Source organism: Mastomys coucha, unplaced genomic scaffold (assembly GCF_008632895.1).
Source record: "Mastomys coucha isolate ucsf_1 unplaced genomic scaffold, UCSF_Mcou_1 pScaffold4, whole genome shotgun sequence".
NCBI classification, from domain to species: domain Eukaryota; kingdom Metazoa; phylum Chordata; class Mammalia; order Rodentia; family Muridae; genus Mastomys; species Mastomys coucha.
Window position 1 is genome coordinate 20568351 of NW_022196910.1, and position 13142 is coordinate 20581492.

The 13142-nt window shown below is 42.6% G+C and overlaps 1 protein-coding gene across 8 annotated transcripts in view; it reads right to left on the reverse strand.

Moving 5' to 3' along the window:
- Cfap54 (cilia and flagella associated protein 54) overlaps window positions 1-13142 on the reverse strand; it is a 302779-nt gene that overhangs the window by 232234 nt on the left and 57403 nt on the right. For all 8 annotated transcript variants that reach the window (XR_004112709.1, XM_031349079.1, XM_031349081.1 and 5 more), the window contains exons 19-20: window positions 12967-13088; window positions 4181-4357 (exon numbers count right to left, since the gene is read on the reverse strand). Coding sequence is in view for 7 of the 8 variants with exons in the window: in XM_031349079.1 (XP_031204939.1) it covers window positions 4181-4357; window positions 12967-13088 (299 nt within the window). In the remaining variant the exon portion in view is untranslated. The remainder of the gene's footprint in view (window positions 1-4180; window positions 4358-12966; window positions 13089-13142) is intronic.

Sequence of the window (13142 nt, forward strand, 5' to 3'; positions counted from 1 at the left end):
CATTGTCTGCTGATGGATGCCTAGGCAGGTTCAAATCTTAGCTACTGTGGATATGGCTGAAAACACAGGCATATAAGCATCTCTGTGATGTCCTCCCACTAAACCCCACAAGGGGTAGAACTTGGTCATACAGTAGCAGTAATTTTTGTTTCTGGGGAGTCTTGACCCTAATTTTCACCATGCGGAGAAACAGGAACTAATTCTGTTTCTACCAGCAGTGTGTAAGTGTTCCTGTCTCCTGCATTCTCACCAGCAGTGTGCAAGTGTTCCTGTCTCCTGCATCCTCGCCAGCAGTGTGTAAGTGCCCCCGTCTCCTGCATCCTCACCAGCAGTGTGTAAGTGCCCCCGTCTCCTGCATCCTCACCAGCAGTGTGTAAGTGCCCCCGTCTCCTACATCCTCACCAGCAGTGTGTAAGTGCTTCTGTCTCCTGCATCCTCACCAGCACTTGTTATTTGTTTTCCTGTGACTTGGATGAGGCAGGATCTCAATGTTGCTTTAGGTGGCTTGCCCACGTGGCTAATAGTGAACATTTCTCATATGATTATTGGCTGCTTTCACTTCATCCTTTGAGAACTGTCTGTCCATTGTTAGAGGCCCGGACACTTGTGAGGCACCTGGTATGGGTGCTGGGAACCATGCCTGAGTCCTCTGCAGGAGGCAGTAAGTGTTCTTAGCCACTGCACTATCTCTCCAGCCCCAAACTTAGCCTTTTAAGCCCTTTATATGATCTAAATGTTAAGCCTCTGTCAGTGCCATGACTAACCAGGACTTCTCTCAGTGTATAAACTGCCTCATCACTGGATTGCATCTTTGGCTGTACACAGTTTTATAATGTCATGCAATCCCATTTGTCAAATCCTTCTTTGGCCTGAGCTATCCCAGTCCTTTTCTCAAAGCTTTCTTCAAGTACAGCCTGTGCCTGGATCTTAAGGTGTCCCCCACAGCAAATTCAGAGTTTCAGGTGTCATGTTAAGACCTTTGACTTATTTGGAATTGATTTCGTACAGCAAGATTTAAGACTCTGGTCTCATTTTTCTACATGCGGTCCTGCCCACACAATTTGCTGCAGAGGCTGTATTCTCTCTAGCGTATGTTTTAGGCAACCGAGATACAGAAAGGCCAAAGCATTTTAACTCAGAGCAAACAAACACAGACATTAATGCCAAAGACAGCTTCATCTTGAGGGACTCAGAATGAGACAGGATGAGAACAGGGATCACCATTTAAAAGATGTTCATGTGATAGAGACGCAGGACAAAAGCAAGAGGCTGGGAGAGAGGTGAGGCACTAAGATACAATCTTTGTGTGCAAGAAAGCCTGAGGAAAACTCACTGAATGGAGCCATAACTGGAGTCTAAGCTGCATGAGTGGGTTTCAACTGGATTCCACTCTAGGCTGTTTGTGTGTGTGTGTTTGTTTGTTTGTTTTTGAGACAGGGTTTCTCTATGTGGCCCTGGCTGTCCTGGAACTCACTCTGTAGACCAGGTTGGCCCCAAACTCATTAGAGATCTGCCTGCCTCTGCCTCCCAAGTGCTGGGATTAGAGGTGTTAGCCACCACTGCCCAGCTTCTAAGTCGTTTTTTTAAAAAAATAGTTTGTACAGAATAGAATACTCTCTAAAATGATGAGTAGCCAAGCCACCCAAGGCTTCCTAGCTTCAACAAGTGGGGCTTTCTGGTACAAGTGTCTAATCCTTTGTGCTTCTAGAGAATGCCTCTCAGGTGATTATAATATATGTGACTAATTAAAAGTGCCAGCCGTCATGAGCAAAAAGGAGGAGGAGAGAGAAAGAAGAGAGCTGAGGAGCTAGAGGCTAAAGGATGAGAGTAAAGGTCAAATGAAACAAAATGAAACATAAACTCAGAAATAATGGACTTACCATCCCTTAATTACCCGCACAAAAAGAATACACTTTCTGTCAGGGGTGGGGGCTGCAGGGTGCAGAAAGACTGTGTTGCATGACAGATTGTTATTGCTCTAAATTATACCACACAAACCAAGAGCAAATTCTCTCTAAAAGCATTATTACAAGCAGATTTTATATTTTTATTTTGCTCCCAGTCTGTGTAACACAAAGAAGCAATGTGTAATTAGAATCTACATAAGAATAGAGACGGTGTGAACAAATCACTAACTTTGGAAATAAGATTTTATAGACAATCTAAGTAACATTAGCATTTGCAAATACAGAAACAGATTTTAATGAAGTGATGGCTTAGGAGGAGGCTTCACAGAGACAAAAGATGGCCAAACCAGCAAACCAGAAAATTTACATGAGCCCACAGTACCACCTAGTGGTTACAGAGAGGAAGCAGCAGGCAAACTTTCTTGAACCAACTCTCCTAATGAGTAATTTACATAAATATTATTATATAGGCGCCATTAAAAAGCTCGAGAGCTACAAGTCAAATATGAGGCTCTAATGTCTTCCTATATTCATGCAACATATGATAAAACCATCACTAAATAGTAATACTGAAAAAATTAATGTTTGGGTTAAACCTCGTTCTGTACTATTTTCTAAAATCAGTGAAGCCTTACTCTTAGCAAAGGTTTCCAAAATCTCCAAAATTGAACTCCTAGTCCTAAAATGATCTCACAGCAGCACAGTCATTTGTAAGGTGAATGCTACTTCTAACCCAATTTCAAAGAGCAAAAAACAAAGAAGTGACAAAAATTGTTCCTGAGGAAGTCCACACCCACTCATCTAAGGTGCACGCCCACCCACCTGAAGTCCACGCCCACCCACCCGAAGTCCACGCCCATCTACCCGAAGTCCACGCCCACCCACCTGAAGTCTACCACATCCATCTAAAGTCCACCACATCTATCTACAAGTCCACTCCCACCCACCTGAAGTCCATGCCCATTGATCTAGAGTCCACTCCATCCATCTAAAATCACTCAAGAAATGAGCCACATTTCACCCGTGTTTAACTTGTGCCTGTTAACTCACACAGAACCTGACAGCAAACAGACATTCAAAAGAAAAAAAAAAAAACATTGTATTGAATTAACCAAAAAAAAAAAAAAAACCACAATGCAATCACAGTCTATAACTCCAGTAATTGTTTTGATAAATTCTACTTCGTGTGCTTAGTAAAAGTAGAAAAAAAGTCATTGGCTAATATGCTGATAATATTATATATTAGTTCAGTCTCTCTTTAAAAAAACAAAACAAAAAACAAAAACAAAAAAAACAGTGTCTCTCTCGTGCTGGCCTTGAGCATGCTATGGAGTCAGGGATGACCATGAACTGATCTTTCTGCCTCCACCCACAAAGTGCTGAGAGTGAAGGCACATGGCACCACACCTAGTCTGTGCGGCTGAAGGGACAGGGCAGGGACTTTGTCAGTGCTGGACGAGCTCTCAGCTAGCTGCACACATGCTCAGTCCTCGATCGCCTCCTTTTCACAATAAACATGCTTTACAAATGAGAAGCTTCAAACTGTATTTGGCCTTCCTAAAAGATGTACCTCTGGTTAGCAGCAGAGCTAGAATTGCAAACTTACATACGCTTGACTTCAAAGTCTCTCTGTGCAAAATGCCCTAAAGATAATCAAAGATAGGAATGAATTGTGGTACAACATCAAAGAGGGCCTAAAAGAGAGGTATTTAAAATAGAAACTAGCTAGAGACGATTTCTTGTTAGGAAATGAAATCCCAAGAGGTATGCCCATTTAGGCTGAGTTCTGGGACTCAGGGATGGGGCAAGAGGCTTGTTCTAATAAATGCAGAAAAATGCAGTTGAAGAGACATTTTGTCACTTGTTTCCACGGTGACCTGTAGAGAATATACACAGAATCTCTAAACCTGCAACCTTCAAATTCCATGTCCTGCTGCTTTTTCTCCAATGCTGGCTCTTGGAGGGAATAGCCTCCTTCGTGTCTGGTTCTACTTCAGCTCTCTGCTTGGAGCACAGTGTCACTGTGACAAAGACACGCAGAGGGAACTGTTTTCTCTCTTCCCAAGTGTTTGACATAGCTTTAGAAGACAACTCATAAAGGCAAAATATTATGAATAAATTAAGTACAGATAAGGCATGAAAATACTAATCTGGAGTTTGGTGCTTATAAATAAGATTATTCGGGTCCTGAGAGCAATCATAGTAAGGGGCATTGTAGTCACAAGCGTACTTAGGTCGCATGGAATGGGCTAGCACTTGGGAGGGCACCATACCTTAACATCTGATATGAATGGCGCAGGCTTCAGAATCACAGAGCAGTGAGTTCGGGCCAGCAGGATGGGTGGGGGAGGGATTCTGCTCTTCTTTATTTTTGAGCTCTCCAAGAACTTCTGATAGGAATATAGGGCATTTTGTTCTGCTTCGACCTTCTCAATTAAGGCATACGCTTCCTGTAACGAAGTGTGAAAATAGAAAAATACATTTCAGGAGCTTGAGCTCCTCTATATTTGCAGAATTCTCTTGTGGTAAACGCTCTCTTTCTATATAACATTCCTTGAATCCCAGAGGCATACGTACCCATGTCAATATGTATCACAGGCTGGTTTTTGTAGGACTATAAAAAAGACTACTAAATGAACCTCTTCAATGGAAACAGACGCACATGTCTAAACGCAATGGCCATATATTAGTAATGGGAGGTATTTTGTCTTTAAATCCACTGAATATCTACCATCATACTTCATTGTGCTTTGAAAGTTCATAACACGGACACCTGCACTTTACACTGATAAGCCACAAGCCTATGCTTGGTACAACTTGCAATGTGACTCTCAAGAAATAAGACTATTGATACATGTGGTTTGTGAAAGGAGTGTCATTAAGAGTTGATATCATCAAAATGTCAATTCTGTGACTCTGATACAGAGACAATACCTAACTGTCAGAGCTAAACCTTATTTAAAGTCAGATGAGCTGCATCAGCAGAGATGTGTAGACTTCCTAACAATACTAATAACACTAGTTAAAACAATAATAGTAATATTTTAGTCTCGATGATCATAGGCAGACCAAACGTATGTCTTTACTTTTATAAGATATTTAAACAAGGTAGAGAGAAGGTTCAGTGGTTCATTCTTCCAGAGGACCCATGTTTCTTCCCAACCCCCTTGTATTGGCTCACAACCTCCTGTAACCCCAGTTCCAGGGGATCCAATGGCCTCTCTGGCCACTGTGTGCACCAGGCATGCACATGGTACAGATATTTACATCCAGGCAAACACTCATACACATAAAATAAAAATTAAAACTATTTTTAAAGGTATTTGAGCATCTTAAATATCCACTACTAATTTTCAAAAACTCAAATAAACTAGGAAAAAAATGGTTAGTGTCCTTAAAATGCTAAGTTCAGTTAATAGACAAAGTATTAACATCACACTCTTGGTACTCATAATGAACTACTAAAGAAATTTCCAGAGAAGCCCAAAGGTGATGGAGCACTACCATTCCCTTGCTTTTTAGAAGCTCTGCCCTGATGACAAATGCAAAAGAGACTCTCATGTCTGTTTACCAAATCTCAGGCGTTCCCATTCTGCCGAGCAAGCCTGTGTTGTTTCTCCCACACGGGCATGTAGGGTTTGAAAGATTCACATTTGGAGCTTGTTGGCATCCAGAGCCAACATGAAAGAAATAAAGAGTTCTCTGGTAATAGGAGTAAGAAATGGATAGGAAGAGATTGAAGGAGATAAGAAGAGGTAGGCTAGCCATACTGTACCGTACCCACGTGGGAAAAGTAAAACATTAGACGACATGAGGTCTGGTCACTCAGTCATCTTGAATTTAATAATAATTCCTTTGTTCCCGCAACAGGTAAAATACCTGGGGCAAAACCCTTCCCCCAAACTACGTCAGTGTAACAGTCCAATCAGTAACTTCCTTCTTGCTCAATGGAGGTGGAGCTTCTGAATGTAGCCAGTTCCGTTTAACAGTGGGCAGCGCTGCGTTGTTGCGTTACGTCCGGGCTTTGGGGAGGGAGACTACAGGAGCTCACTAAAAAAAAGACTGGACATGGAGTGATGTTTATGTCAACTTCCGCTCCGGACTCTGAAAACATCCTTTAAGATCTACTGAAGGGCAGGCAAACTTCTCTGCCGGATTTTTTTATAAAGGCTGTGAACATGTCTTCTGGCTGGATTTCCCTGTAGATACTATATACCTACCTCTCTATTTACCTTAAACCTCTAAGATCATTCACTTCCGTGCATTCCTCCCTTCCCAGAAGCATCACATCTTCTTAGCTGGTCTGAGACCTCCTGGGGTATCATCTCCACTGACATCTCTGACAGCCCTGGGCTCTCAGCACCCCTTCCGATTTGTCTTCGCTAATCTCATTTCAGTAGGTATCATATTATATGTTATCTGCGGACCCAAATTCTGTGCCTTGTTCTGAGTGCCCTGATGATGGGAACAGCACTTTATTTATCTCCTTGGACTCAGTCATTGTATTCTAAATGAAAATCATAGCAAGCCATGAAGGTGGAGAAGCGAGTTTACTACAATACACTTTAAACTGATGTGTTCAAAGTGTTCTGACTCAGTCTTGACCAACTTTAAGAGGAGATTTCTGGCTCAGATTATGTGGCCCAATCTAAACCATGTTAACAAAAATATCAATGTTTGTATCAAAAAAGTAGTAAAAGAAAAGTGCAAAAACCAAAGTCCTAGGTTTGGGTTAAACAAATTCCGTAACAGAACTCCGGGCAAACTCTAATGCCTGTTAAAAATAAAGTCCCAACTCAGTAAGACTAATCTTGCAGCTGCTAGGAAAGTGCACTCAGGAGAAAGTGTCTGGGGATCGGTTAAAGTCTCCAACCACACAGGAGGAAATAGTATCTGGTGGGGGAAACTCAAGAAGGAAAAACTCGCAAAACCAGCTCTACTCAATTTTAAAAGGATGTTGCTAGTGCTATCTAAAACAATGCTTTAGCAAACCAAGATCTCACAACTGCAAAATCTGGACAACCATCCCCACTCTTAGTTCAAAACTCACTTTCCCAGACATGTCATGTGATGAAACTAGCTAACCACTAGTCCTTTCCCAACAGCCCTTAGAAATTAGAAGGGCTTACCAAACCTGAAGGGAGAAATGACCCTTATACTGACCGAGGACAAAGGTTAGCCAGAACCCTAAATGCAAGGGGACTTCTGCAGCGTCGCAACAAGGCAGCAACCATGCTTCCCATGGCCATCTGAGCAATAGTGGACTGCATGAACTGAGACCCTAAGAATTTCTGTATGAATACAAATGTCTCTGCCTATACTTTCCATTAGAGAAAATGAGACCTGCCTCTCTTCAGAAGTTTGCCAGTGCTTATGAAGACAGGCTGACATTAAATCCATTTGTCACACGCCTGACACCCACGGTGCATCCAAACACTAATGGCAAGCTGTAATGCAATCTTGAGGGCATGATTAAGATGCACATAAACAATGATCACAGAGCTGGAGTGTCACGATCGCTCTCCATCTTGGAGCCCTCCCTGGGGCGCGTCTGGGTCCCAGCATGAGGGTGTGCACCTCTGAAGGAGACGAGAAGTAGGTTAAGTCATCCCCAGAGAAACCTGGCCAGGACTGTTGCTGAGAACCAACGATGTGGCCTCAAAGATAAATCAAGAGAAGGCGTGGGGTATGATGCGTCTTCTCGTGAAGATGAATACAGCTGAAGCTTAGATAATAGTCCTACCCAAATGCTACAGGGTGCTGCAAGTGAAGGGCAGGCCAAGGGCAACAGCAATTACACTAACAATGGCTAATAGATATGGGCTGTTCACCCTGTACCAAAAGCTAAGAATTTCCTTTTTAATGATTTGTTTATTTTTATCTTGTGTGCATTGGTATTTTGCCTGCGTGTATTTCTGTGTGAGGATGCTGGGTCTCCCCCCACCCACCCCGGAGCTGAAGTAACACACAGTGGGGAGCTGACATATGGGTCCTGGGAATTCAACCTAGGTCCTCTGGAAGAACAATGCCAGTGCTCTTAATCAGTAAGCCATCTCTCCAGGCCTGTTTTTTCAAGCTAAGAATTTTATGCACCATTTCATCAAGTCTTCCTAAGAACCTCCCTTTAACAGATGAATATTTCAAGATTTAAGAGGACATCAGTAACACAGGACATAGAGTTAATAGGTAGCAGAGCCAGAGTCCTACTGCAGCTCCTAGGCCCCGTGCTACTACATCCCAATGCAAAGCTAAGCCAAAAAACAAACAAACAACAACAACAACAAAACACGAACACCCTTAGGAAGACAAACCTGATAAAATTCTCTACACTTTACCTTTAGAAGAATCTCTACCATGTAACTATGCCAAAATCTGCTATCAATGTTTGAAATCCAGGGCTCAAACAGTGATCTCATTAGAGGGGGGGTCAGGATCAGAAAGATCTCTGCTCTTCCACAAGGAAAACCAGTATAGAACAGACAGAAAGAACTGAGAGGATCTCAGGGGAAAAAAAAGTTTACACTTCCCTCAAGAAAAACAAATAGGATGGAGTCTACTGAAGTTCCATAAATAAGAAAAAGAAACTCAATTACTACCAGTTCAGTTCATAGGATAGAGTTATGGGCATAAATTCTGGAACTATTAAAGTTGGGACTTATTAGAACTTCCAGTAGCGCTGGTTTCCTTCTTAGTTCTGCTTCTGAAATGAGATTACACAATTACACTCTGTACCAATAGTAAAAATGAATCTGTTAGGCCACAACGCTTCTCTCCTTAGAGACAGGATACTAATGCCAGGGTTTGGCACTGTTGACTTTCTCTCGGTTGCAGGGTTACTTTGGCTCTGGCAGATAGTAATAAGAGAAAACCAGACGCAACAGTTGGATCTCTTTGCAACAGATGCTTCTAGGAAAATGAAGTGTGGATCAGAGGGGCAGAGGATTCCTGGAGCAGGGTCACAGTCTCCTCAACAGGTAGATAGGCTGCCAGGCTCCATTTCCTTACATGGAGCACAGAAAGACCCCTTTTCCTCGGCAAGGGGATGCTCCTGGGCAATTACACTAAAGCTGCAGTCTTTTCATATCACTACAGAAGGTTCAGCTTCCAAGGAGGGAGCAATCAGTAGGTCCCTTTCGCATCTTTAGTATCCCTGTTCTACCTGATTATGTCTAGTGAGAAGGAGGTTAATTCCTCCTTCTGTGATACTCAAGAAACAGCATCACAGAGCATTGCCCTGAAAACACTTAGAAGCGTCTCTGTTCTTTTCCACTGAGAAATGTCATGTGCTAAGGTACTGAAAGGTCATCTGGTAGCCGCCTCAGTGAACTAAATGTCTAACATGAGCCACAGGGTGGCTGCTCAACTCAAAGGGAGAAAAGCATCCGGCGGGGGTGCTACGTGCCGTCCCTTACAATAGAGGAATAGCTTAACATTGCAAAATCAAGACAGATCGATACAGTCAAACAGCCAAGGCTGGAGAACGGGATGAAGACATTCTTCTAAACGAGAGGGGGGAAAAAAGGGCCTTCATCCCATTTGGAAAGCTAACATTATCAAAAGTTTGTCCTTTGTCTCTGACAACAAACTGGTCCACTTTTAATTGGTTTGGAATCACAGCACTTGATAAGATTATATGGATCCACAAGGGCAGAAAACTTTTGAAAAACCAAAACAGCGTATGAAATATTTATGTGTTCCTAAGAGACTCAAGCTTTTTTCATACCTTTTTATGGTATCAGGTGACACATCAATTACTGATTTGGGGACAATTTTATTACAAGACCATGGTGAGGTAAAACATTTTGTGATATTCCTCAGCAGAGAATGATTGCCAAGGGAAAGACATTTATTTATCTTCTTCAAGGAAAGAAAGTTTGACAATTATTTGAGTCATAACATCGCTGTTAAGGAGACTACCCCGAGGAGCCATTGTGACACCACAATCCTTAGATGAGCACTGCCACTGAGGAGCAGTGGTGCCTCCTGAAGACACAAGACCTCAGATAAATATTCAGCATGCTCCCAGCTGGTAAAAGTCCCTTGTTGAAGATCCCTCATAAAGAGCAGAGCCTCATAATGCCTCTCTTGGAGCTATCGTATGAGGACATTACACTCATCATTTTTCTGGAGTCCAAACAGTCTTAGGAAATACAAAGAGCCGGAAACTTAGACTCCTTGCATCTCCACCATCTTCCTCCCTGGCCTGGGTGGGAAGGAGAGGAATAAGAAGGAAATATATTATAGAAGTATAAAGAAAACTCCAAAAGCTTCCTTCTCCTCGAGCTCCAAAAGCATGTGGAATTGGTCCTAAGAGCAACATTTTTTTTTAAAGAAACTATGTTTTATTCTCCATAGAGATGAGGCCAGAGTGCCACTGTCCTCGAAGCAGGCATTCCCCAAAGCACCTGTTGAGAAAACAGATCTAAACTCATCCAGAAATCTAACAAACATCAGAGGTTACTTGACCTTCTCAATTCAGACCACCCAATACTGCCACCAAAATCCATCCCTGGTTCAAAGGCTGGAAATCCAAAAGTTCTTCCCTAATCCTGACAGGACAGTCTCCCCCACCTTGAACAATGATGGCATCTATCCACCTGAAGCCCTTAGCCTGTTGAGCAAGAGCTTTCATACATTACCATCCTTCCTTCCCCAGACACATCCTCGCCCCTCAGAGTGAGTGGCATGCAGAAGAACTAGTACTCAGAGGCAGCTCCTGGAACCTTGGGCTCTGCACTCTGCACTCCATCCAGATGGAGTGTTCTTTCTCATCTCAGTCCCCCTCCTTGGTGGTTATTTAGTTCTTCAAGTGTTCAGCCTCAGTCTATGTCCAGGTTTTCAACATCCTTTTTGCTGACCTAAAATGCACCCTTCCAGCTTTCTTAAACTTTTAATGTCTGGCCTCTGACTGGCTTTCATAGGGAGGTCCAGTTTTATGATGTTTCTGTAATAATAAAGTCTTCATCTTGATGCCTTATTTCGTTCCCTATTTAATCTGAACTTCTTTTTTCATACAGAAAAAGTTTAAGTTCTTACCTGTAATAACAAAGCGACAGAGAGCTGCGGGTTCAGGAAAAAAGCTGACTTCATGATCAGTCTCCGTGAAAAGCTGTGTTAGGTAAGAAAGCCGCACTTTCTCCACAGGGGAAATGGGAAGCTAAGAATGGGCCCCAAGGTAGGAGAGAGAGTATTATGAGGGGACAGACAGTATATCATGCCAGAGACAACATGGTGGATCCTTAGAGGGAGAGAGGACCTTTCCTTTAAAAACCTGGGAAGGAACATCATTAAGAGAGCTAGCTTAAAGTGGAAGAACGGAAAAAAGTAGCTGTTATGTTCAACATGATAGGGAAACTTAAAGAAAAGAGGAAGCCTTCTTTAAAGAAAAGAGAGAAGCCCCCACAGCAAAAGAGAGATACGATTTCCATATATTTTTAGAGGGCGGCATAAAATCCCACACCACCTGATTACAATTTAATCCATCGGAGCCTAAACGCCAAGCAGCCCCAGCACCCCAGCCTGTGGTTTTTAACTTTCATGGCAAGGACCTGTTGGCAGCAAACAGCCTGGCCTGGTGTCTGAGGTAGTGAGGCAGCTAGGAAGTCTGTGACCTAACCACATTGGTCATTCAAAAGATTAATAATCCTGCACTAATCTTCATTGTGACAAATATTCTGCTGTCACTGGTATGAAACATGTCACATCAGGACACATCAGAGCACTCTGAAGAAGGAGCTTCTAAAGATCTGCAGTCTCCAACCTCAGGGAGAAGAGCGCCTATCATCAGCTTCCCTGTTCCCTATTCCTCTTCCCTTTCCCTTCACAGCCAAAGATTCCCCTCTCTACTGTAGCAGAAACACTGGCTTCCTATTTTATCAAACTATTGAGGCAACACAGCATCAACTTACCCTCTCCCTCCATACCTACAAGCTTCTTACATCTGCATCTATCCACCGCTCCGTCCTTTCTTTATCAAAGGACAATGGGCCTACCTTGCAGCCTACCCCTGGTCTATGCTTTCTTCTTCCCTTTCTTGTCCTGGAGCATTCTGTTCACGTTTTGACCTCTCTTCTATCTTCCATGTGTCTCTTGGTTCTGTCTGTTTATCCTTAACACACTCAAATACTACATATATGTGTTCTGTCCTCAACCCCTCTTGACTGACCTAGGTTTGGGTCTATTTTATCCTTGTCTTATTAGCCAAGTTACTTGTAGCATTATTATTTTCTGTTTTAATGTAATATTCACTCTATCAGGATATGAAATAGCTCCCAAAGTTCCATGTGTTAGGTCAACAGCCCTGGCTGAAAGATAGTGGGACTTTTAATATGTGGGGCCTAGTGGGATGTTATAGGTTATGGGAGCATTCTTTTAAAGGGGATATTGGGATCCCACCTCTCCACTTCTTAGCTCTATGAAGTGAATGGGTCCTGTTCTCTGATAGCAAATCGTTTCACTGTGTCTCTTGTATTACCACAGAACCAAAAGCAAAGGGACTAAGCAACTGTGGACCAGGATCCCCAAACTGTGAGCCATATAAACATTGACTCATTTAGGATGCGTATCTGTACACCCTTTCTAAAAACACTGGGAAGCTGACAAACACAGACAATGCAATTCAACTTTTATGGGTCACACACAGTGCAAAAATGAGAATCTTCTAACATTAAACCCAACTGCTATCAGAAAGTTCTGCTGAAAACCTCACTCTAGGAATCAGCGAAAAGACAGAGTAATGGCCAGCATGAGACCAGGTTAAAGGTAGGGAGCTAAGCAAGAGCTAGGGAGTTAGCTCAGTGGTAGACTGAGAGCTTAGCACACTGGAGGCCTTGTGTTCCATTTAAATGCATTCTGCATTTTAAATTTAATGCAGACACTGTACTAGGCTGGCCAGTGTCAATCCTATTTTAATTTCCCTTATTTTGACTCCTCCCTGTTTTAGTTGGCTTCCCAAGTCAGCTGTCTCTAGAGACAAAAACACTTATTTCAAAATAGTTCAGGACTCAGGGTATAGAAATCCAATGCCAGGGGAACAAACCAAGAAGAAATGATATGTTACCATCAACAAGTTCCCTGCAGTCTCACATACTGCATCTTTCTCAAACAGTAAAAGAGCCTTCTGCATCAGGTAGATGGCTTTCGACAGCTTGTTCTTCTTTATTTTCTTCATTACAGTTAACTCTGTAATGGCAGATAAGCATTTGATAAAAGGTCGGGATGCAGCTTATCATTTAA